Source organism: Pagrus pagrus (genome assembly GCF_965226575.1).
Source record: "Pagrus pagrus genome assembly, chromosome: 17".
Taxonomy (NCBI): domain Eukaryota; kingdom Metazoa; phylum Chordata; class Actinopteri; order Spariformes; family Sparidae; genus Pagrus; species Pagrus pagrus.
In genome coordinates this window covers 16160828-16186768 of record NC_140201.1, presented here as the reverse complement: position 1 = coordinate 16186768, position 25941 = coordinate 16160828, and the positions used below count along the sequence as shown (strand labels likewise).

At 42.1% G+C, this 25941-nt stretch overlaps 1 protein-coding gene across 1 annotated transcript; it reads right to left on the bottom strand.

The window, feature by feature from the left end:
- Window positions 1-213: 213 nt before the first annotated feature.
- On the bottom strand, window positions 214-24471 carry snx13 (sorting nexin 13). The gene is made up of 25 exons (XM_084379486.1): window positions 24316-24471; window positions 14450-14562; window positions 14220-14322; window positions 13951-14040; window positions 11426-11547; window positions 11210-11328; window positions 10892-10996; window positions 10667-10755; window positions 10284-10367; window positions 9795-9933; window positions 9566-9654; window positions 9260-9359; window positions 7121-7314; window positions 6821-6925; window positions 6541-6711; window positions 6361-6430; window positions 5609-5751; window positions 5394-5501; window positions 5177-5287; window positions 4141-4302; window positions 3717-3788; window positions 3482-3627; window positions 3182-3250; window positions 2986-3098; window positions 214-2867 (listed from the first exon to the last, which is right to left on the bottom strand). The coding sequence occupies exons 1-25, from the start codon at window positions 24325-24327 to the stop codon at window positions 2632-2634; spliced, it is 2865 nt and encodes a 954-aa protein (XP_084235612.1). The 5' UTR covers window positions 24328-24471; the 3' UTR covers window positions 214-2631.
- Window positions 24472-25941: the final 1470 nt, after the last annotated feature.

The following is a 25941-nucleotide window of genomic DNA, read 5'->3' as shown; positions in this document are numbered from 1 at the left end:
CTCAATATATAGGTGGGGGTGGGGGTGGGGGGCCAGGACCTCAGTATTTCTAAAATCCCAGCTATAGCCCTGGTATTGGCTATGAGAAGCAGGTAATTTTCAGTTATCGACTGAAAGAAAATCCTTATCGTGAAGCTCTGTGTTTTACCTGCTAGGGAATCTGCAGCTACATAAGGAAAGTTGAAACACTTAAGACAGCAGACACACTGGGGGTCAGTTAGTCTGAGTTACCTTTTATTAGTGTTATACTGATCTGAGCATAGTTTGCTCACAAGGAAGAGTTTGATAAGCATGATGCAAAAAAACACCCTAAAGTCATTTTCAGTCGCGTAAAATGATCATGACATTCTGATTGTTTTTTTTTTTTTAGGTTAAAGAAAAATATGAAAATAGAGTTGACAGTACATTTAGGCACACTATTAACACATACTGTACACAGATATGCACAATTTTCATTATCATAGATTATCATAAATACTGGGGTTAAAAAAAAGACAAGCCTTCCTGTATGGAGAGGTGTGCAGATAGTTAAAGGTGACACCGCCTCCTCCACCATGGGGACAAACTATTCACCTCCCAGTAAGAGTGGCCCAAGTTCATGTCCTCCTGCTCAGCCAATCAGAGTCCACCAGGGCTGCTCAGTGCAAGCAAATCAAAGCAGACAAGGGAGTTTCCATCCAATGGCTGCAGCAGAATGGGGCTCCTTCCAGCCAATGGGAGAGGCTTTCCCACAGTTGCTACGTTAAGTGCTCATTAGCAGTGATTCCATTGGTCACAGGACATGGCTCTCCTGTGAGTCTATGGGACAGGAGGAGAAGGGGCGAGGGGTGGTCCCTCCAGCAGTCAGTTCATACCGACAAAGATCTGTTCACACTCAACAGAACAGGCTTGAATGCATAAAACGCCACTTATGAGTTAAAAAGAAGCTGTTGTCTGAGACCGCCTTTCAACTAGCTTTAGCCCAATGAGCTAATCATCAGGCCGCGACGCAGAAGACCCCCTGCCACTGCCCAGTCCATACCCAAAACACGGATTCTGTACGGGTGGGCGAGGGATACGTGGAAAATATCCCCCGCACACCAAAAACAAAAGAAAAAAACTCAGACTTATAAAACAAGTCTGTAAAATAAACATTGTACTTTTACAACAACGGAATGTTAAGTTGTTGGGATAAGAAGACATTTGAGGGGAAACTTCTTTCATTTTTTCTACTGTTAAAACAATATGAATTACTTTTCTCAGTATACGATGATTCAAAATGCACATGCATTAAAAGAAAAAAAAAAATATTGCACAAAATTAAAGACATTTTCTCTGAATTAAAGTGATTAGGGATATATCTCCATATCTCTATCTTTATTTCCTTGTAACGTTCAGTCGCGTGGAGGAGCGCTACCTCTGGCGTGCGTCTCTTGGTCAGTATATACTGTATGTAGTTTTAAGGCTGGTTCACTAGCTCACACTGGCACAGTTTCTGACTGAAGAGGGTTGCAACTTCGTGCTAAACACACACACACATTCACACACAATTCTACACGAGCCAAATACAGACTAGACCATAGAGTACATTCTTTGACGGTGCGCTTGGACAGCCCATGTGTCCTCACAGCCTCACCTTTTAGGTAATGACAAGATCTCCATCTCCGAGTTCTCTTTCCTCACACGATTAACGATATGAAGCACAGTTATGTTCAGAGTATCCCGACATCGAACCAGTGCGCGCACACGTATGGAACAGCATGAGCTTTGGTTGTCACAGTTCATGACAGTAGCGTTAAAGGGGGATGTGGCCTATTCTTCGAGGATCACGGGTGGTACAGATGATGAAACACTTTGGGAAAGAAAAATAATTCTCATCATTTCTCACGAGAAGACGATAAAAATCTAAATCATCCTTTCGACCCACGTTTGTTCAGTCACATTTTTTTAAAACAGCGCCTTTTGAACCCAGTGCGATTGACATATTTGGTTGCTATGAAAACAAAACATCATTTGCATGTTAGCAAGTGTGCAGCTTTTGCAGATAAAATGTCTACAGCATGAGGGTAAGTTTGACTACAGCGGAGGAGGCCGGGTCACTCAGATGGTAGAACTGTGCCGGCCAGAAGACAGAAGCGGGAAGGTAAGGCAAGGTGTGGGTCTATGCTATCTACTCCTGCAGTTTAAAAACAAAACAGTATTTGTGGTCTGCTCTCCGGACCACGAGAAAGCAGCATTGACTGGCCCAGGATAAAGCTAAACACAACTAAAAAGTCCAAAAAAGGAGGAGGAAAATATTCAAAACTAAAAGAAAAAGACTGCCATGTTCAGTCTTGGTGCAAATTACAGGATTTGTGTTTGCGCATGTGAGTGTGTGTCACAGAGTGAGAGGAGGGCAGAGTGTGTGTTCATCCTTCGGTTCTGTCTCGACAGAAATAATCAGCTGGATAATTGGGAGTGTTTTCACTGAAAAGAGTGTGTAAGGGGAGTGGAAGGGCAGATATCACACATACACACACACAAACACACACAGACAAACACAGACACACACACACACACACACCTCAACATTCACATCAAGCCCCCCCACTCTCACTCTCAAGTCTATGTGTGTCTAGTCGGCTCATGTCCCGCTGCCTCCGTCCTCTCCTGTCACCTCTTGAGGGAGGACGATTTGAGTTTCTGGCTGTATCTGTGGATGCGCGGCGAGCGGGAGTGCAGCTTGACGAAGAGCTCGGGGAATTTGTACTGCGGGAACATCGTTTCCAAGAAGCCCTCCAGGAAAACGTAGACTAGCCGACGGTTCATGGGTTGGTACTGGAACATGTCGAAGACGCGGAGGATGCCCTTTCTCGTGGTGTCTGCCCCAATGATGTGCTTCAGCTCATCTGAGGAAGATAGTGGAGAAGTCAGGAGAGTGCAGAAAATCTCAGGGAGGCAGAGGGGACAGTCCCATATGGTGCAGGGTGATACCTAGATTGAGTGCGTGTGTGTGCGTGTTTTCACCTGGCATGATTCCCAGCAAGCTGGTCTTGGCAGCTATTCGTGTCCTCATGCGAATGCTCTTGTCCCGGCGGGGCGGCGTCTCGGCCAGAATACCGTTGGGCCAGTAGGAATCCCTATACAGAGACAGAGCCACTGAGGGTTAGTCATTATTCTTCTGACCAATCAGAGTTATCTGAAAAAAAAGGGGAGGGGTTACCTGAACTTTTTGACGTAATCTGCAACCTGTTCTGGTGAGGTCATGTAGTCCACATGATCCACAATTTTCCTTCAGAGACAAAAGAAAGATGATTCAGATTGTGCTCTGTGTGTTTGCTAAGTATCAAAAGTCCTCCAGATGAAAATTCTTCATAATCCAAATGAACTTCTAAGAGATTGTTAAGAGGTTTGGTTGAATTTTGGATAATTTTAAAACCCATTAAGTGATTTATAACTAGATGTTTCTCACTAGTCTGCTGTGTGTCTGCCTATACTTTATGTATTCAGTCAGCTCTCTCACCTGTTGATGGTGTCTCCATATGTGGCCCTGATGAGCTGCTGCAGCAGGTTCTTGATGTTCCTGCGCAGCCACTGATTTTTCTCCTTCAGGTCAAACACTTCATCCATCAGCAGCAGCATTACCCTCAGCGGAATGTTATCATCCACCTGGATGCACGAATAAATAAAAGCTCAATAAATAAAATCACAAGGAAATTAAAACCAACAACCAGTACCCAAAATGCCCGCTGACTCACGTTGTCATCAAGCTGAGCGGAGACTCGACAGTGTTCAGGGTCGATGTCGGTCTTGGGGAGGAGTGGAGGCACCTGGGCAAAAACGAGAACACTGGACAGTCAACGGCTGGATGAACAAACCAGTCAGAACAATAAGGAAAAGAGGAGGATTATGTGTTATTTAGAGCTGTGTAGAGGCTACAAGGCCAGGATATAGATATATGAGGACAGATGATCCATGATATTCTAATTTTTTGGAAAGGGTCTGTACTTGGCCAATAAAAATAAAAAATAAATCTGATTATGATAACCACAGCCCAGTTAGTAATTTCAAAGCTAACAGACCATGACACGAGCAAACTGAAAGAGGGACTTTTATACTGATAAAAAATAAAAATAGATTCTCTTTGTTTGGATACTATGCACTTGCTCTATGTGATGTTACCTTGAGTATGGACTGTTTAATGTCCTGGCCCAGTCTCTCTGACATGCGGCCCATGTTGTCAGACACCTTGGTCATACCCTCAGCCAGACTGTCTGGCAGGGCCTTCACAGCGTTGGACACGTTCCTCATGGAGCTCCTCAGAGGATTTACAAATGTGTCTATCTGATGGGTCGATAAAATAAAAAGAGGGATTGTATTTTATGAAACCGGTCATTAATTAGTCGTCTGTAAATTACAGCATATCTCTGTCATTAAAGGATAAGTACCGTTTTTTACAACCTGGACCTTATTTCTGGCAAAACATGTGGTCATTTACTCACCCAGATAACTTTGGTGTCATTCGGCGTCGTTCGGACGAAATTAGATCCAGTGTAGCGGCGATATATCCATATAATGGGAGTAACGGGGCATCGACACACAGCCTCTATATAACACATTATCTGCCACGAAACTAGTTTATTTCATCAATATTTTGTTATGAAATGCTAGCGCTATTAGCCTCTGAGTCCGGGCTCGTCTATTGTCAACATCCGGGGTCTGTAGGCTGATCTACTACCTCTGACCTGGAAGATGTCGTCTCTGAGCTGCGCGCGCACCCGCGACAGCGCGCCTTGTTTACCTGTAGCTGCTACTGCTAGTTTGACCCCGGATGTTGATAACGGACGAGCCCGGACTCAGAGGCTAATAGCGCTAGCATATCATAACAACATATTAGTGAAATGAACTAGTTTCGTGGCAGATAATGCGTTATATAGAGGCTGTGTGTCGCTGCCCCGTCTCTCCCATTATATGGATATATCGCCGCTAGACTGGATCTAATTTCGTCCGAACGACGCCGAATGACACCAAAGTTATCTGGGTGAGTAAATGACCATATCTTTTGCTAGAAAAAAGGTCCAGGTTGTAAAAAACGGTACTTATCCTTTAAGAATATGCATTCTTATGTGCTACATACTAAAATCGGAACTAAACATCACATATTTTCATTTATTTGGTAGTGAATTAATGACACTAAACCCTTGAAAAGATCTAGTACCTTGCGTGCAAACTCTCCCTTGCCCTTGCTGTAGGCCTTGTTCTCTAGGAAGTCGTAGACGTAAGGAATCAGGGTTGGACAGGCCTTCACCATCTCTGGGTTCAGCAGCAACTGCAACACATTTTCAAAAGTTGCTCATATACATTCCACAAAATGATGCAAGGCACAAAAGCCATTCAGAAATTGACCAGTCAATAATAAGAGGTAAAACCATTACCTGTAGGTAAGCATTGAGGTCTTTTTTCCTCTTCTCCAAGAAGTCTCTGTCCATGTTGTTGAAGGTCTTTTTCCCTGGCAGCTTGAGGATCGACGCCAGGTTCTCAAACTAAAACAGAATAAATACACAACACTCAGAAGGAGAAATTCACGAGTATTCGCTCCATAATGTTAACTTTCATCTGAGATAGAAATGTTGCTGACTTCTGAACACACCGTTTCAGTGATCCTCATATGGAAGTCGTGGAAGTCCGAGTAGCGACGGTAGGTCTTCCAGCAGTCCTCGCTGCCGTCATGGTTGCGTCTGAACACAGTGATGGCGTACAGCGCGTAGGTTTTGCCGTGGTCGTTGCAAACCCCTGCAGCACCCCACAATCCGGGGAGACAAGCGTCAGCTACCCCGCCCCGGCATTACATCCAAAATGGGAATGGAGGATGAGGGGGTGGGTGAAAGTAGAAAAGAAAGAAGGGAAAAGAAAGAAAAGCATGTGCAGGTTCAAAGTGAGAGGAGGAGGAAGAGCAGGCAAAAGAAAGAATGCAGTGCAGAGGGTGTGCAGCGTGATAAAAGGGAGACAGAATGACAGGAAAGGAGCGGGAGGGAGGAGGAAGGAAAAAGGAAAAACATAAAAAATAGTAAAGGTGATGGAATGAAAGAAATAAAGAATACAGGAACAGTGCGAAGTGACAGCAGACATAATGAATGGAGGAGGTGAAATATTGAGCAGAGAAAACATGCAGGGAGGGACGAATGGGGGCTAACAGATACCCAATATACCCAAGGAATCCATACACTCATCATGAGCAGTTAAAACACTCAAATCCCACACTGAGTGAGAGTCAAGTACGTGTTATTTAGTTGTCAGTGTCAAGCATAACTCATTTAAGTTTTATTAATAACCCTTCAACACTGACTTAAAGAAAACACACAACAGGAGTGTATATTAGACTGTGTGAGTGTATCTGTGTACCTGTGTCGGAGATGAAGGCATGTAGGTGCATAGATTCATCATGGCAGGAGTTGGACAAGTCGTCCAAAGACTGAAATCACAGGAAACAAGTCGCCATTTTAAGACACAATTTGCAAACACTAATACAGTATATGCAAATGTATATTCTAAGTCCTGCAACACAACGTGAAGAAGACTGACTAGGTTAATGCTTCCTGTGGGAGAGCCGTTGAAGGATTCTCCGTCGCCGTCGTCAGATCCCCGGTAGCTCGGCTCTTTCAACATGTCCAACTCCGCCAGCATGCGGACGTAGAGAGGGCTCTGCTTGAAGGAGGGGTAGTAACGCTCATCACGTAGCATCATGTCATATACCTGGGGGTCAAAAGCGTGTGAAAGAATTTGTTTAACAGGCGGAAAACAGAGGCTGCACATTGAAAAATTCCCTCATATACAGATAAAACTGTAGAAAAGATTTCCGTACATTTCTCTGGATTTCATCAAATATCTCTGGCGTGGGGTCGTCTTTCTGTAGCTTCTCCCCTAGTGTTGTTACGGATGCCTCATCCACCTGCACTCTGGGAGATGCCTATTGGAGAAGAAGATAGAGTGAAAAACCTTTTAGTAAATATTGTAATATTGTTAATTAAATATTGCACAGGCTAAAGAATGCAGTGTTTAATTTACCCAAAAATTAAAGGAAATAACTACTGAACTTCTGATTAGTGTTAATCTGCCTCACGGCTGAAATGACTTCTGCTTGCGATCTTAACACGCCTCCTACCTTGTCAGAGAGGTATTGTTCGAAGACACCCAGTGCAGCGGCCTTCAGCAGCCCCTTGGTGGCGCTGGGCTGCTTCTTGCCATCTTTCTGCCAGCCCTGCATGGCCTCCAGCTGCTGCTGAGCTGTCACCCTGTAGCCCTCCACAGTGAGCCAGAAGAACAGCTCAGCCTGGGCCCCTGCTGCCTGCATGAAGTCTGGATCAGACAACACAAGAGTTGGTCCAAATGGTGTTTTGTCTAGTATGGCACTTCTGTTACACTCTACATCGTTTTTAAAATTTGGTTGGTTTCGATTTTGGGGTTACCTTGACCCAACCATTTTTTAAACATTTTAAGCAGCTTAAATGCTACAATGACGAAAGCAGCCATAATGTTTAGGCCCTTGGCTCCTGCTGATTTTCCACACCAGAGCTGACACAACTTGGTTTCACTCCAAGTTTGCGCATACATGCACATGCGCGCGCACACACACACACACACACACACACACACACACACACACACACACACACACACACACTATGGCGGTAGAATCGTGTCATAATGCGTGCGCACCTATCAACTGAACGTGTCACACGCGCGTGCTTTGACGCCTGCGCAGCAAGCAGCGGCTGACGTGTAATGTAGTTTCCTCATTGACTTATAATGGTCCCCCGTTCACACGCACGTTCACGCGTATGACTGCTGCACGCCGGTAATCACACTACGCGTAGTGACTACGCGTAACATTCATGCGTTTTTATGCGAACGCACGCACGCACGCACGCACGCACGCATGAAGATAATTGAACATTTTTGTCACACGCTCACATGTAGGCGGAAATGACGTGCGCAAACTATGTCACGCGTAACAAGATGCTGCGTGCGTATGAAGCAGCGTGCGCACGTCTGTCTGTCACTGTTTGACAAATGTTGTCACGCGTTCACACACGCGTGCGGTCGCAGTTTCTGATGTGCGACCGGAAGTTGATCTGCACCGTGCGCAACACACCGCGTACGTGAACGCCTCGCGTAGTTGGCCTTTTCATTTTATTGAAGTGTCGTCAACCAGGGGAGGCAGCAGTGAGCCAGACACTGCTGCCAGCATCTCAAAAGAAGAATGAGAAGGAGGAGAAGTGTTTTTTTTGTTATATATATATGTATGTATAAAAAACGCTGCTGCTCGAGTCCTCAGTGGGACCAGGACGGTGGATCATTGATAAAAGTGCGTGCTTCCCCCGCCCCTCCCAACAAAAGTCCTGGGAGTGTGTTGCAGCTGTTCAGGTGCACAAACCTAACGCACCTCTCCAGCGGTCCCAGCAGTTCTCAATGAACTGATCACCTGCGGGGGGCGTGGTTAACTTACAAATGTTTGTCATTGATTTTGTGTCTTATGTGAGAAACAAAGTAAAAGAAACAGCAACAGAACTCTTTCTCTGTCTTCATGGAACAAATGAATCATGTCATGTAAAAGTCTGTATGTCTGTATCTCGTATTGGATCGATGGCTCCATCTACTGGATGAACATGGAACACAGAACAACTACGCGAGGCGTCCAAGTACGCGTTGTGTTGCGCACGGTGCAGATCAACTTCCGGTCGCACATCAGAAACTGCGACCGCACGCGTGTGTGAACGCGTGACAACATTTGTCAAACAGTGACAGACAGACGTGCGCACGCTGCTTCGTACGCACGCAGCTTCTTGTTACGCGTGAAATACAGTCTGCACGTAACAACGCACGCACGCACGCACAACAAAATTCTCATGCGTGCACACACCCGTTGCTGCGCATCTCTCTGGTTGTTTTGACATTGATATACCTTCATACACACACACACACACACACACACACACACACACACACACACACACACACACACACACACACACACACACACACACACACACACACACACACACACACACACACACACACACACACACACTATGTAATCTGATCTGTAGCATGGAGTGACCTTTTAAAAACTCTGACGAGAAGTGTGCCTAACGAGACAGGTTGGGGTTATAAATTCTAGAGAAATGGAATAAGTTATGGATTATAAAGAAGATTAACAGAAATGTTCAGGATTAAGGCCTCGGCATGACTACAGTGACGTCTGGCATCCGTGATGTATGTGATGATGCATTTCCAGAATTACCCATGAAGAACTGCAGGGCTATGTTGTGGATGAGGATGTGATCCAGTGGGATAACACACAGCTTGCCAAAGTTGGCTGCCAGCTTCAGGGCATCCACCTCCTACACAACACAGGAAGAGGATGAACAGAGTCTGGTTCACAGATAAAACTGGAGTCTTGAACTAGCAGACTCCAAACTATAAAACTTAACTAACAAACGGGCTCTGAACAGTTCCAGTACTTTACCATCATGCAAACAAATACTAATGTATGTTTTTACTGGATCCTCTAGTGTAAGCACCAACAGGTCACGCTGCAGTTTCTCACCTTGCCGGACTGTAGTCTCTGGATCCTGGTCTCACACACCTTCTTCACAAACAGAAGACTGTTAATCTGGTTCTTGATCACATTGATGTCTAGAGGACAGAGACACAAAGACATCAAAGGAGGAAAGGAAAGCAAAACTTAATGTATGTGCTTCATGCATCCCTACAAACACGACAAATAAGTTTCAAGTGTATCTGCATTTGTATTTCAATATGAAAAAAAGGCCCACCATCTCCGGCAGTGTCCAGGGAGCGGAGGTACTGCAGCTCCTCCAGCACCTTGTCTTTGACGGCCTCCAGCTCAGCAGGCTTGTCCGTCAGCTTCAGGATGTTCATGAAGGCTTCGTAGTTGCAGCTGGAGTCCCGGATCTGTACAAAACCACATACATTTACACATCTGCAACGTTTCTGCTCCCATTTCATTTGCACTCTTGATAATTTTAAATTATTTTTAATGAAAATAATAAACTTTACTCATATTGCACTATTCTTAACAAGATTACAAAGTGCTTCACAGAAAAGGAGAAAAACAATAAGGATTGCCCGAGGGAAGTGAAATGCAGAATAGTAAATATAGCAACGCAACTTGCTTTGCATCTATGACAAACTGTCTTTGTTCTGATTCATTTACTTCAATAAAGATGAAACATGACAATTAACTGTAATCTTTGCTGTAATTAAAGATAGGTGAAAGGTATGTGCAAGTGTAAGTGACTCACCATCCAGATGACAAACTGGTTGATGTAGTCTGGGTCGCTAAGCTGGTTGATCAGAGGAAGTAGCACACCACGTGCCAGCACCTCCTGAAAGAAAACATCACAGTGCATCTTCAGTACGCTTGTAACAATTTACACTACAAGCATGGTGTCATGGTAGTCTATTCAGGAGCATTTTGTTGTTGGAAGTAATACTCATAGCTGGCTGGCAGCCAAAGTGGCAGCATGTGGCTCAACTATGATAAATCAACAACACAGGTTGTTTGACATATTGTGTGACTGAATATGTGATTCTGCGCCTCATATTCACATCTCAGATTGATGAAGCTGTGATCGTCTGACACGGCGTGTAAGTGAGAGTGTTTGTTTATCCTACGTGCACTCACCCTTAGAAAGTATCTCATGTTCTTGTTGTGGAAATCTCCAGGAGGTAGTAACAGATACAGAAGCAGCTCGCACAAGTCTCGAAGAAAACCTGACACACACACACGCACACACACCATGTGTTTAGTTTTTGCAAGCTGAAGCGTCAAACGGCAACACATTTGTGGCAACAGTTCCTCATTATAGTGTGAACTATAAGGCTCGTCACACTGCACAAGTGCGTTTACCTTCTTCATCTTTGTTTGAAGTGCACACCACGTCTCGACAAATCTTCCTCTCCATCTCCACCTCGGCCTCAAAGAAGGAGTCCACCAGCTCCTCTGTTATGTCTCCTGTTAAGACACCACAATGTAAAAAACCTCATCATCCGGATGAGACGAATTAGAAGAAGAATTTTTCTGCACCACGATTTTAATCAAGTCAAGAAGCTTGGATTAAACTCAGAACAAAATTATTACAATCATTGCTAAAGACAAGCTAAATGCAAAATATACTAACGACTACTGTGAGTGAAAATGCAAGTGTGTATGAGTGTGTCTGCTTACTTTGCTTGTCCTCTCTGTCGGCGAGGCGGTCCTGGGCTTTTCTAAAGACACGTAAATGGGTGGCAAAGTCGTCCACCAGGCGAGTGGTGAAGTAAGGCTGCCAGTCCACCTCTTTGGACCTTGATACATAAACACACGCACACAAATAATGAGGATTACTTAAAAAACAAAACAATATCGAGACAGAAATTGCATGCACGGCTATGTGTCTTGTACCTTGTAGAGAATTGGACGAGGGCATTCTGCAGCGTCTGCCTGATCTCCAACAAGAAGGACTCATCCTCGCTCAGAGTGTAGTACCAGTACTGGATGTAGTCTCTCAGAGCAAACTGGATCACCTACAGAGACAAAGCAACATGGAGGAGGAGGAGGTGGAAAAAAAAGAAATTCAGTCAAGATGAGATGGTCTGAGCAGAGCTGAGAGTAAATACGGCTTTTGAGGAGCGAGCTAATTAAATGCTGCACCACGTTTGAGTGTGAGTTGGGTAAATAAATCAATCAAAGTCTGTTGATTGTCAGTGTCCATTAAAAACATCCAGAGAAGAGATTACTGGGCTATTAGGTCTGAGGAAACCTGAGTAACCTACTCATTAAGTTGTGCTATGGTGCATACAGCTGAGTAGTAGTACGTAAATCAGGCCAATACATGAATCAGTGTAACTGTCAGTATATGCTGCTACTGGTATGAGCTGCACAGGGAAAGAGGATTTCATCATAAGAGTTTGTTTTTATGTGAGTGCTTATTAGAAACTCTGTTTATATCCAAAAGCATGCAGTCAGGGCTGTATGTTTTTATTTTATTCTCTGTGCTTTGTATTTTCTTTTTATAGTAAGTATTCTACATTATTTGTACTTTCTTTTAATTATATTGTGGATGTTTCTTTTTCATTCTGTAATGTTAAGAAGACAAATTGGCCCTGTGTGCAAAATGTGCCATAGAAATAAACTTGCTATTAAAAAGGACAAAGAGAATGTGCCAGAAAATGACGACTACCGATGACGCAGGTTCACATGATGTCACATTTAGCTGTGCGAGATCTCAGGGTTCACATGTTGCTGAAATGATTAGTGTGCATTTCACGGGCAGGAAGGGTGAACAGAAGCACCACAGTAGAGCAGTCAGTGTCACCTGACCATCACAAACTGCTGTGTCTGCACTTAACTCTGCTGGCCACACTGCTTTAGTGAGGTGAACATGCTAAAAGTATGTATGTGTTGTAACCACAGGGCGGGGAGGAGAGAATAAAGTGTGACCAGCTAATCTTCCCTGTGTGCAATGCTGACTGACAGCTGGAGCATCATTTAGAGGATGTACATATGAATGTGTTAAGCTGAAAAATATTCTGAGTCAATTACCAGCAGATTCACAGCCAGAGAGTGGAAATACTACATGACAGCACTGCAACAGTCTTTTCCTTTTGCTTAAGCCTCATGATGACAACACTGACAGCTCAACAGTACGGAAACTTTCAGTTCCACTTTCTGTCAGGACGGAAAAGACAGACAAGTTTTCTTTTGGAAAGTATGTCTGATAAGATTTTAGAAAGCCACATGAGCACATAATCTGCTTACATGACTTAACTACTGCAATCTAGAGTTCATTTAAATATTGATTTGTATACATTGTATTTTACTACAATACAGTAGAAAAATCCCACATAAAGCAGTTTATTAACTATTTATACAAAGGAAACCCCAATTTCAGGCCTGATGGTTGTTATAAAGACAAAGAGAAGAAAACAAGAAAGTAGTGGTCCTTGCACCAGGATGAAGACAAAAATAAGAAATTAACCAACATAAAACAATCAAGTCAAGATGGAGAATTATCCTGTCAGCAACATTTCTTGTTTGCACAAATTATTATTCAATTAAGCTTCAACTTCATCTAATTATTTATCATATTTTTCCTAAAGCTTTTGGTTGATTATATATTTTTTACAAAAGACAAAATCAAGCATCTATCAGCTGACAGACATTCTGCTCAGGAACAACTCCAATGACACTTAATACAAAGAATCAACTTCCTGTGAACTTGAGACACTTTAGGCATTGGGGGGTTATGCAGTGTTTGACAGAGATGATTACTTTATGGCTTGAGGCCAATCAGTTGCTGACCTGCACCAGACAGTGACTTAAGTCGGCCGGTGTCCAAAAAATGTGGAGTGTTACCATTTGTCATCCAGTCACAATCCTGTAATGTTCTCTCCTGTGCTGCTGTCACATTAACACCTGTCCATCGCTTTTTATGACCAATTGCTCAGCTTTGCCACCTCATAGCTGAGCGACGTGTACAGTGAGCACTTCAAAGCCAAAGGAAATACTTTATTTCACAGTTCACAACATGCACTTGTAATTGTAATTAGGGCTGAACAATATGGTAAAAAATAATAGTTTATATGGTGAGTTTTTTGACCGATACAGCAACTGCCAAATGATTCACGATTAGTGGGAATGATCATTTCAAGCTGTAATCAACTACTCCTCAAACCCATGTCAACAAAAACTGAACATTATGACCTTCATGAAGGAAGGATTCACTGCTGGACTGTTGCATTAGGTTGCATTAGCTGCATCAAGTTGCCACTGAGTGTAAATAGATTTGGACAGAATGTTTTTTTAATCCCGTCATAAAGCATTGAAATCTCTGTTTCTCCAGCTTCATAGTCAAAAGTCGAACATGCTGATGGTGAAGCTTTATCACAGTTTGTATCACATATACATGACAAAAACACAAGACACACCTGTTGTAGTGGTTCATCTATGAAACTGGAGCCAGTCAGTCTCCTGTCAATCTTTATGGGCTTCATCTCCAGCTTCATCTCATCCAATGTCTGAAGGAGACAAAAAGAAACACAGAAAGATGAAAGATGTAGTGAAATGTGAGCAATCAAATCAGTGAAAACTTTAATGATCTGCGTAGTAGCTGGCAAGTGTACTACATCAGCAAAGGGACTTGATTAACAACTAATTAATGGGTTTATGGAGGAAATGTCAAAATGTGTGTGTTTACCTTCAGTATACCAATTTGTGTGGGTGGCAAGTAAGAGTGCTCGCACTTCTCCAGGTGTCTCTCTGAGTTGATCTTTCCATAGAGCAGAGTGACCGCAAAGCCCCTGGAACACAGAAGAGAGAGAATGAGAGAAGAGCTACAAACTGATCTGTCAGGCTCCTGTACAGTTACTGTGAGACTGCGTGCTTATTTAAAGAGACGATTAATTGTTTCAAGCTCTTCCTGCTCACCCTCCAATGAAGCAGAAGACATAAAAGGCCAGGTAGAATATGGCAAATGGTCCAAAGGTGACGAGGAACAGCACGACTCCAAGACCCCCCCATCCCCAGATGGACAGACTGGCCTGAAACACACAAAAAACAAGTTAAATACATTTCAGCTTTTACTTTAACCAGTCTGAAGACCATTAGAGCTGCCCAGAGGTAGCACTGCATCCCTAACATCTGACTGATCAGAACATTTGGATCTTCTATGACTGACAGATTATGACTTTTAATATGCAGATTGCAGACTAAGACTAGACGCCAAATATATCTACTTTCATCTTTAAAGGACTCATCATAAATTCTGACTTGACTGCTCAGTGCTCACTCCATTGTGAAGGAAAATAACAATAAATCAGCAGCACTCAGATACACTCAAGATGATTAGACAATTGTAGAGTACAATGAAATCATCCATGGAGCAGAAGAAACACTAGCATACACTGAGGACGTTGGCACAGGAAGAGATTACTTATAAAGACACACACTGTGGTGTGTTGCATTGTTAGAGAGTATCACAGTGTGTGTGTGTCACATCCTATGGCTTTCCTGTTATTGCCAGTGCAGGAAACCAAGCTCTTGTTTCCAGCTAGCAGCTCTGTGTCCCAATTTTCCACATAAATTACTCTCGTTAGTAGCTTTTATCCAGTCCTATGCTATGCTAACTGTGCTACGGATGCAACCACTGCAATTCACAGACAGTGATGAAGTGACCTCCATCATGACTGCTGATGGTTTCACATTAAATATGTTAAGATCAAGTGTATTGTTCCTAATGCTCATGCATTTTCTTGACTGATAATCGATATTTGAACCCGATATGTATTTGCAGTAAAAATTTAAATCTTTGTATTAAAATTAGAATAACCAGGATGGAATGTAATGAAGTACAATTAACTCAAGTATGATTCTGAGGTACTTTACTTTAGTATTTTCATTTCTGCTAGTTTATGCTATATATAATTTTACTACTAGTTACTTTGCAGATTCAGATTATTCAGTGTTCATAGGCTATTTCAGTGATATCACCGTGTTGTGACTACAGACAGAGTCAGAACCAAAGTAAAAACACATTTAAAATTAATTTATTTTATGCTGTCTGTGCATAGCCTCATGTACTCGCTGCATTTTAGGTAGTATCAGAGGCATTCATGATACTATGGGGGCCTGAATCCTCACTGTGCAGATCATCCTGATCATTTACAAACCGTGTTATCATTACAGGTAGAAGCTGGACTGAGACCATGCCATGCAAACCTTAGCAGATTACTATAATTTATCCAGTGTAATGAGGGGATGTGAAAAGTGCAGTTATCTACACAGAGGTGGTTAAACACTCCCACACTTTATACAAGGTCACACTCTGACCATCAGATAGTCACTGACAGACATCACTATGATCAGCAGTGATGATCTTCGACTGCCCTACATTCATACGAGAGTTCCTTAGATAAGCAGCTCCACTGATGGAGCCAGATAGGGATAGACGGAGCGTTCTCAGGACACTCAGACATTGTTCTCTCTGCCAAGGCCAGCTATGGACAATCGGATAGTTCACACACATTAGACTGGCTGCCAACCATGTTACATACATGGGTCAGGCAGTGTATAATGTACAGAATGACCAAGACACACGGGAAGAACACTAAGCAGAGGACTGTTGAGAATTATGGTCAGTATAGAAACTCGAGAACCAGGCCAAGTGCAACCTGTGGCTCTAACAACATGCAAATCCACATCGACTTCCATTTAGCCTTTTAATTTAATTACCTTTCTTATTAATAATGCTTTATCACAATTAGGAATTGGATTTCATTAAAATTGGTACATGTTTTGTTCAACATCATTTTTAAACATCTTATTAAGCAGAGCTGAGCTCCTGCAAGGTACATGTGCATGTCTCATGACTATGATGTTTCCACTCCCAATCTGTGTCATTAAATATTGAGTATCTGCTCACACACACACACACGCACACACACACACACACACACACACACACACACATACAAGTATCAGCAGCAAAAAGATTAGTGCTTGGGCCAGCTCAACTTATGGCACTGGGCAGGCCGAACATGGTACAGCATGTTGCAGGTATCCTCAATGTACGAAAAATCTGCATAGGAAGGTGCATCACGTTATTTCTGAGTATTTCATTTCTAAAGAAAATACAACATTAACTGAACTTCACTGTGATAAAAGTACTACAAAGAAAAGACTGATTTATCCACAAAATATACCTTTTCCTTGGCCTATTTAATGCAGACATACATTTGTAATTTCTGTCAACATTTGTCATGGCCTGACAGTGCTAGTTGTTGTTCACCCCGCTTTACTAACGGACAGTCTCGGTCAGTGGATATCTCTATTCAAACTGGCCACTTTTGTTCATGGTGCTCTGTGGTAAATGCAGAGCATGACAGGTTACAATGAACAAAAGATCTCAATCGGATCAGGCTTCATAAACCTGATACTACTCAATTAAAAAATGACTTGATTGGCTCCAGATCAGATCCTGCAGATCAGCTTGTGACATCTCGAGTCACCACCCCAGCTGCACACCAGCTGATCACACAGCACACTGGAAAAATTAAAACCTGATGCCGACGGCTGTCAGTGAGGACGTGCTGACTGACCCCGACTTCACTAACCAAGCTACTCCTAAACAAGTTGTTGAGAGTGTAGGCTGTGACAAGACAGCAGGACTGGTTTAAAACATATGTGTTGTCACTCGTCACATTTATAGAACAATAGCACCTCTGAGCACGCCTTGGAATAAGTGACGTACAGCAGACAGTCACTTCGTTTAGAAACCTGGTTGTGGGAGAAATCAGGTTAGGGGAGGAAATAGAGCATGTTCTTATGTGCTGCAATAGCTCTTACACACTCATTTACATGTAACTTGACGGTACTGGCTTCTCTTCTCTACATTGTATTGAACGGAGGCTGACATATATTAATTATTATAGTTTTGTAAGATGTTGCAGAGGTTTGCTTTTTCGTTGAATCTTCTGGACTGAGGCAAGGGAGGTCACATTTATTTCCTCACTATAGAAAGCATCTTATTTAGACTGATTAGATTGAACTTCAGTCTGAAAATTAAATATTGTGGATAAATGAAAGACCGACTATGTAAAAAAAAAAAACACCATACAGTATAATCCTACATGGCCAAGATCAGGTCTAACAACAAAATCCTGCTAATCAAGTTTCTCTAAATCTTTAACCCATATTAAGAAAAAAGGATTCATACAGACATGATGTTCAAGAAATTAGATTATTGCAAAAAAACTGTCATAAACAAGTGTCTTGGGTGCACATGACAGCAGAATGTGTCCAAACTGGCTTGACTACCCCCTCTTTTTCAAGTCATGACTGGCTGGGACAGAGTCAGTAATAGCAGGTTTAGGAGGAGAATAAAGCTGGACAAAGAAGAGAACTATTGTTACAGTTGAGCTGGGAGTGGTAAAAATACAAAGGAATGCTGCTCAGTTTATTCCCTGGCAGTCAAAACTTTAACCATCTTAAATGAGTTGATTGTCCTGAACTCTGACACTTCCCAAGGCAAATATAGCACTGTTATCAGCCACAATGTTGTCGCCATTGACAAGACGAAAGTTAACTCGAGGCAATGACTTTCAGGCAAACCTTGAAGAACAGCTTGACCTATAGTAACACGTCTACTCTGTTTACCTTTCTCCAACGCAGTTATCACACAGGAGGAAGTTACTACAGTGTTCAGAAGCTTCCAGTTGGCTCAGTCATCTCTGACATATTTACTACCACCATGTAGTAAAGGTAGGCACGGTGACAAGTGACTGCCTTACACACACGCGCGCACACATAAAAGTGTGATCATTACATCTTTTAACTGAGCCTGAAGCTGAAACCTTTCATTGGCATCCTTCCTAGGGGAGAAGGATCCATAACTATTTTCATTATTGATTGATCTGCAGATTGTTTACATGTTAATTTTTTATGTCAACAAAACAAAACCCAAAGACTCTTCAACCCCAACAATCTATCATAAATGATAAATTTAAGCCACAAATCCTTACATTTAAGAAGCTGACACCAGCAAATGTTTGACATTTTTGTTTGAAAAAAGGCACAATTATTAAATAGTTGGGCATTTAGTTATCTTTCCATCGACTAATCCATTTACTGACTAATTGTTGCAGCTCTAATAAATTTCTGTATCAATTTAATTTTAAGAAAGCAGTTTACTAACAGCTTTCTAAAACAGTGTTTTAATGAAAAGTAATGGTTTCTTATTTTGACATTTGCCTTTTTCTTGGTGTGAAGTCAATGTTCAACTGCAAAGACACACTGTCCGTTCACCGTCCATCAAACTAAAGGCAATCATTCACTAAGAAAGTATTTGAATGTAGTTCAAATGTGTAACATAAGTCTGGTCTGACGTCAATGCTGCCGTTGAGCAGCAGTGAATGTGAAGGCTATCAGTGTAGGCCTGTGTAATGAGGCTGCGGAGGCTTGGCTCTGTAGGACAGATGATAACCAGCACTCTTGAGTCATTACAGCTTACACAGGGTTTTAACATGAACCATCTGTTCCAGTGATTAACACCCAGGCCCATCGGGAACGCACACATCTAAACATCTAGGCGATTCCTTATGCAACCCAGACACACAGAAACAGGAGTGGAAACAAACTTTGAGTCTCTAAACAAGATATTTGCACATACAGACGGACATAAATGTTGTTGTTTCTTTTGTTCAAATAATTGATTAGGTCAACTGATCACCCATCCCCAGTGATAAAACGCTTTGTGATAAAGATGATTAGCTGTATCAGGAAAAGGGCCAAGGATTAAGTAGAGAAATATTCACTGTTCTCTTTAATTTACTACACTAAAATACTATAATAATAATATTTATTCATGTCTAGCTCTGCTTTCATCAGCCCATTCTTTCTTTCTCTCTGAAACACAGACTTAGAATGAGCAGCCGCAACTTGAACTGTGCATAATCTAAATGTTTTAAAGCACTGCCACATAGAGTTTTGTGCAGCGCTCCGCTGCTGGACGTCCTTGACTCCAGGCACATTCAGACATGCACACGCAGCCTCTTATCAGTGTCTTGGAGATTATAATTTCCCAGATTTCCTGGCGCAACTGGAAAACAAATCTGTGCACACACACATACTTCACACGTGTGAGAAAAACTGCTCACGGGTGGATATTGCTATTTTTGTTACCCATCCACAAGTCCACAATGCTAAGATGGAAACCCTGATCAGTGTGGTCATTGGTCGGGAGGTTAACTCAGCCTATTAAAGCGCTCCCTGTGGGAGATCCATGATTAATGCCTGAGAGGGAATGAAAGTGAATGGGGATGGCCTAATCCACCAGGACCACCACAGAAGAAAGAGCTACCGAATTAGCCTCGGGATTACGTCTCAAGATTTAAAAGAGCATAGAAGTGAAACTGTGCAACTGATGGTAAATTTCAACACCTGACAAGAAAATGTCTCATATATTAAAATTTAAAAATGAGACCTGAAAGGATTTGAAGGAGACGTTAACAAATCATTTAAAAAGCATCATTAAAGATCCCCTACAGATATGTATTAAGACATACTGTATATACAAACAGTCTGCTTAGAACAATGTGCGTCTGATATGTTTTTGTTCACCGTCAAAGTATAATTTCCACATTAACATCCTTAAAAAGGCATCAACTCCCTCTACCTAATTAAAAATGAATATTTTAATAATAATAATACATAAAGGAGCTGACATTTCAAAAGTTATCCTAATGGACATAAGATGTCTACTACTTCACTGAAATGTCCATTGTCAGTGTATGTGCACCGGGGTCTTCAAGTTTTACATCATACATTTATAAGTTCCAGACTGGACCAGGATTGACTTCCAAACTATTCGTGATGCTCGAAAGGCTGCCTCTTAAAATCAGATTTTGATAAGCACTGAGAAGATGAACACTTTCAGTAGATTAATGTGAAAACAGCCTTATACTGTCAAACTCTAGACATACATCATTCTGCACAGTAAAGGTCACACATCCAACTGTAGGGACGAAAACACAAGAAGACAGAAAAGAAGGGAAGAAAAACACATGTTTGACTGGGGTGGGTCTTTAAATTTAGTTACTGTTGTCTGTTTCTTAAAAATACTTGCAAATCAAACAGGAGTGATGGGAGGGTCCAGAGCTGGGTTTCACTTTCGGTGGCAGGTCTACTCTTTTGTTTACAATTGGAAGCTGATATCAACATGTTAAACTTACAACTTACACTAACAAACTGAATCAAAATGTTTCTACAAAATTTCACCCTGGTATGTTGTCCTGTTCACAGGCTGGCTGAAATCTCACCAGCGTGTCTGAGCTGTTCTGTCATCTGAAGGTGGTTGAATCACCGACAGCCCACACGAACAAGCCGCTTGCTAATTCAAAACCTGTGCTGGGCAATCCCCTACAAACAAGCCTTTTGCTATCATTAACTGATACAGAGTTTAACATTAGGAGCAACGAGTACAGCAGGAGAGCAGACAAGGCCAGCATGACTCCACTTTTCAACAGGCCAACAAGCTCACAAAGAACAAAGCACCTCTCATCTGTAAAAGTATAACCTGAGATGATTCGGTAAACTGCTCTTCTATTGTTTTATTTATTTATTTGAAAAATAACAAGTAGGGTGTGTGAGAGTATGCGAACATACTATGTCCTCAGTAGTACATTTACAGTGTCTACATTGAGCCTCTAAACAACAGAGAGAGAAAGAACAGTTTATGATCAATACCTTGAATGGACTATAATCTTTGGCCCTGCTCACATTTTGCACTTGAATGCATTTTGGATGATCTGATCACAGGTGGAGAGCTGTAACTAAAAAGAAATGTGGCAATGCAAGGAAGTACAAGACCTTCTGTGTCATGGACGTGTTGATTATGGGTACATGTGAACACATGTAGTATGGATGAAAAATAATCAGAGAACAATCTGACACCGATTCAGATTTCTGAACTTTGTGTAGTGGCCAATACAGAGTATCAATCAGATACTAGTGAGTAAAAAAACACAATGGCTGCTTGTGCAGTAAAAAATCTGTTAAGTTGCATACAGGTGGCTCAGGGTCCTGCTTCTAATGAATAACTTACTTTGCTTCAGATTGGTGCGTAGACTCATGTACTTGCCGATCCGCATTCCAACATTTCAGCAAGTGTCGGTGGCATTTCCGATACTGGTAACAGTATCAGAACAACTCTATGAAAGAAAGAGTGGAGAAACCCTGACGCTGACGACATTTTGTGGTGGCCCTATAACTTACATACATCTCACAAAAAGAGTCTGCGACCATCCATCTACTCTTTAGCTGTACGGTTGAGCTCCAATGTGGTATGACCTGCTCCCGTGAGCTGTAGTATGATACTGCAAACTCCAATGTTACCCTGAGGAGGGGGAAGTCAGTCAGTCAATGAGAAACTTCTCCAGGTATGTGTATCACATTATTCACCCAAGGTCCCAACCAACTAGGAGGTATACTGAATCCCACCCTCTGCAATATAGGTGTCTGCATCACCTGTGTTACCCTAAATTTGTTTTTGTTTCTAGTTTCGTAGCTCTTAAACTTTAGAGTCAAAAGACAAAGCTGATATGTAGGATGAAGCAAAATCCAATCCTGAAATGTGAACTTCATTCTGTGTCCCAGAATGACCTAGACACACTGTGGATATATCTGGATTCAATTAATTACATCTAATTCTTGAAAGGTGTCAGCCTGTTGGCAGGGCAGCCACTTTTATTGACTGAAGGAAGTAGGTAGAGGTCTACTAGGTGACAAACGGGCCTGATGTGAGGGCGTGCTGGCCTAAATGTCCACCAAGCTTTGATTAAGACACCTTAATGAGATTTAGCCAGGGGTGAAAAGCACTGAGATAACTTTGCGTGTCTGCAAATGAAGACACAATGCACTCACATCCCCCTACAACAAGCTAACTCAGTGCACCAAGGTCTTTTCATCAATCTATGTGGGTGACTGAGCCATTTGCTCAAAAGGCGTTTATCTCATTCAGACAGAAAAAAAGAGTCCATGCCAATGTCTACAAACAAACTTGATCGTACTATAAAATGTGCAACACAACTTCCGATCGAAATCAAATCAATTTTATTTACATAGCCTAAAATCACAATCACATTGCCTCAGCGGGCTTTACAATCTGTACAGTGAACGACATCCTCTGTCCTTAGACCCTCGAATCAAATGAGGAGAAACTTCCCGTATTACGAAAAAACAACAACATTTTAACAGAGGAAAAAAAAAAAGAGATGGAAGAAACCTCAGAAAGAGCCACAGAGGAGGGGATCCCTCTCTCAGGACAGACAGACATGCAATATATGTCTGATACAACTTTGCAACTTTAAAAACCAAGAGCAACAATAGCATTACAACCTACTATGCAAATGCATTTGACAAGTGACAAGTGTGTGAGACAAAAGCCAGTGGCTTTTTATTAGCAGACGCAACAGCTGCCTACACAAGATCTGGGATGATAATGACACAATAGCAAGTGAATCTGTAGACCTTGCTTTATATCTTAAATCCACAGTATAGATGTCACTACAAAGCTGGTGTGAAGCCAAAACTCATCATAGGATGCTCCAACACAAGCCCAAAATTTACTTGAGACTAAAGGTTAGCAGAGAACAACAATTTGCAAATAGCTACTGAGCTATAGCTTAACACCTGACTGCACGTTACACAGAAATCAGTACTCCAAGCCAGACATACAGAAGAGTGCAGTGCCAGCTAAAGCCTCATTACTGAGGCTAAACCTGTACTTAAACTGCTGGAGAGATGCCTAGGAGGGGGTAAGGTCACCTGCGACTCAGGTGAGGTGGACGGTGTAGTCTGTTTGCTTGTCACATCAGCAGATGCCACGGTCAGTACAGTCTATATGAAATCAGTTAACCAGCGTGCATTGAGAAACTGCATCACGTGAAGTGTGGCAAAACGACAATGTCATCACATGTCAGCCACAAAACGGCCTGTCAGTGTGCGTGACCACAAAGCTAAGGAGTGATCTGTATAACCACTGACCAGCAACAATGGACTCAAGGCAGCCTATTAATATTTGAAGGCAAGCCTGTGTTAGCCCATTTGTTTGTGTCTGACAGGAGAAGGGAGCTATTCAGAGTCAGGCTGACATGCTACTGAATGTCACTGGAAACATCCCCATAGGACAGCTGTGTTTGCATGTATATACGCTGAAGTAAAAGTAAAATGAGACGGAGGTGCCACAACAAACCCCGGCAGTTAGCTGTCACCGTTGAGTATGCTTAACATAACATAAATGTTAGCTAACCATGGAGAAACATCTTGATAAGCAGCAGATCGCAACTGTGCGTTGAATCAATCTTCCTGCCACCAAACAGGCAACTTTATTTCGCCCTTAACAATATGTCTGTCTTCCCCAGCTAACGCCCTGCTCACCTGTATTTGTTGTGATGTAGAAATTCGTTGTTGAGGGACGTTACTCATAATCTAAACGCATACTACCGACACTGCCTGTGTCGAGCTAATTCCTGCACGGTGTTGACAGTGCGGGCATCCTAAGCACATCGTATTAACTCGGCGTTACCTGTGTAATCCCGGGCTGAGTGCCACTTATAGCTGCCAGCCTTTCTGGAAGCACAGCGGCTGTGTGCCGTCCTCTCCCTGTCAGGCTGTGTGGTGTTTACCTGCGGGGGCTAACGCTTAGGCGCTAGCATGCTACAAGCTAACTAGCCATGTCGGTCACTGGAAAACAAACTACTGTAACGACACACGAGTCTGTTTCGCCGGCGCTAACTTACCTCTGCAAACATCGTCTAAAAGGCTGTGCGTGCGGTGGCTCTGGCTAACCCCACCACATTGTAGCATGCGAGGAGGAGGTTATTTTCTCGGTTAAAAACGGTCGTATTTCCAATCTCCGTACTCTCTTCGGAGCGTCGCCATGTTTGCAAGGTTTATGTCTTGGGTGCCCCGTTTCTGGAAGTCGCCACGCGATTGGCTGGAGAGCGATGACGCAGAAACACACCCGTGACTGATTGACGGACACAAATGCAGCGATAATCACGACTGACTGACCCAAATACAGGAATATTTAACCATTTATGATATGTTTTATTGATGTTTACTACAATTAATAGAATATTTATCTGTGCACGTTCATCCATTTTTGATTTCTTAATATCGCATGCGTTTTCCATCACCTGTAAAGCAACGAATAGCATTTTGATTTGTCTGAAAGCTGCTGTTTAAATGAAGTTTGATTGACTGCACATATTCTTTATACTGTGGATATTTGCACATGGCTTGGTCATTGTTTTTTCCACATTCTTACCTTTCTATCACTGTAGCCTAAACTTCTTTTCATTTAAAAATATATTCAACATATTTTCGACATATTTCTTACGATTTTCTTATGTTTATATATTGTAACCTTATGAAACTCAATTCCCTGACCGGTCTGATCATTTAAATTTTTGCTTGAGAGAAAGATAGAACTTAAACTTTTGTTAAACACTACAGTACTGTGAAACCTTTAGGAATCATTTAAGGCTCTTCATCTTTGATAAAATAAAATTGATGGCAGGTTCATTTTTGTTATTCTCAGTAAACCTAAAATCTAAATGCAACCTATTAAATGTATTAAATATAAAAAAACATAATTTAAAAACCCTTCACAATGTATTTGTTCTTATTTATCTATAAATAAGAAGAATATATTTAATTTATGTCATTTCTCATTTTTTTCACATATTATTTTTATTATTGATTATATAGACTTCTGATGTAATGGTTTATCAAATATATATATATATACATATCATGTCCTGTATTATTGTTTTGTTTTCTGTATTGTTGTTGTCTATGCTCAATAAAGACAAAGCATGTCACAAATACAGTGACAGTCACGACTGATTGAGCCAAAAACAATAATAATATTTTACTATTTTCTGACATCTCTCACTCAGGTTTACCACAGTGAAAAATAGGCACCAAATAATCAGCACCAACATTGGTCCCCCAAATTCAACTTGTAGCCCAATTTAACGTAACGGTGGTCATCCTGACACTACACTTGTCAGTCAAATAAGTGCATTATGAGAAGACCAGTCTGACCACATGGTTGACCAGTGGCTACCTGTAAACCATTGCATAATTCATTGCCCGAGTGGCACCTGGGCTGTAGCTTTCAATTCCTGGCAAAGAGAGGGCAGGAAGGTGGGGACTGAAACAGGCAGAGACAACAACTCCTTGAGTGTGCGAAGAAGATTTTTAGCTACAAGAGCTCTCTGTGTAATTCTGGGTCATGGCACCTGACTCCAGGTGGACTGAGCCCCGGCTGGGTCACACAGCAGGTGAGGATGAAACAAAATTAAGTCTTCACTGCAACTCAGAGTGAACTCACCAGACAGCCCATTCTTCTAACTCCC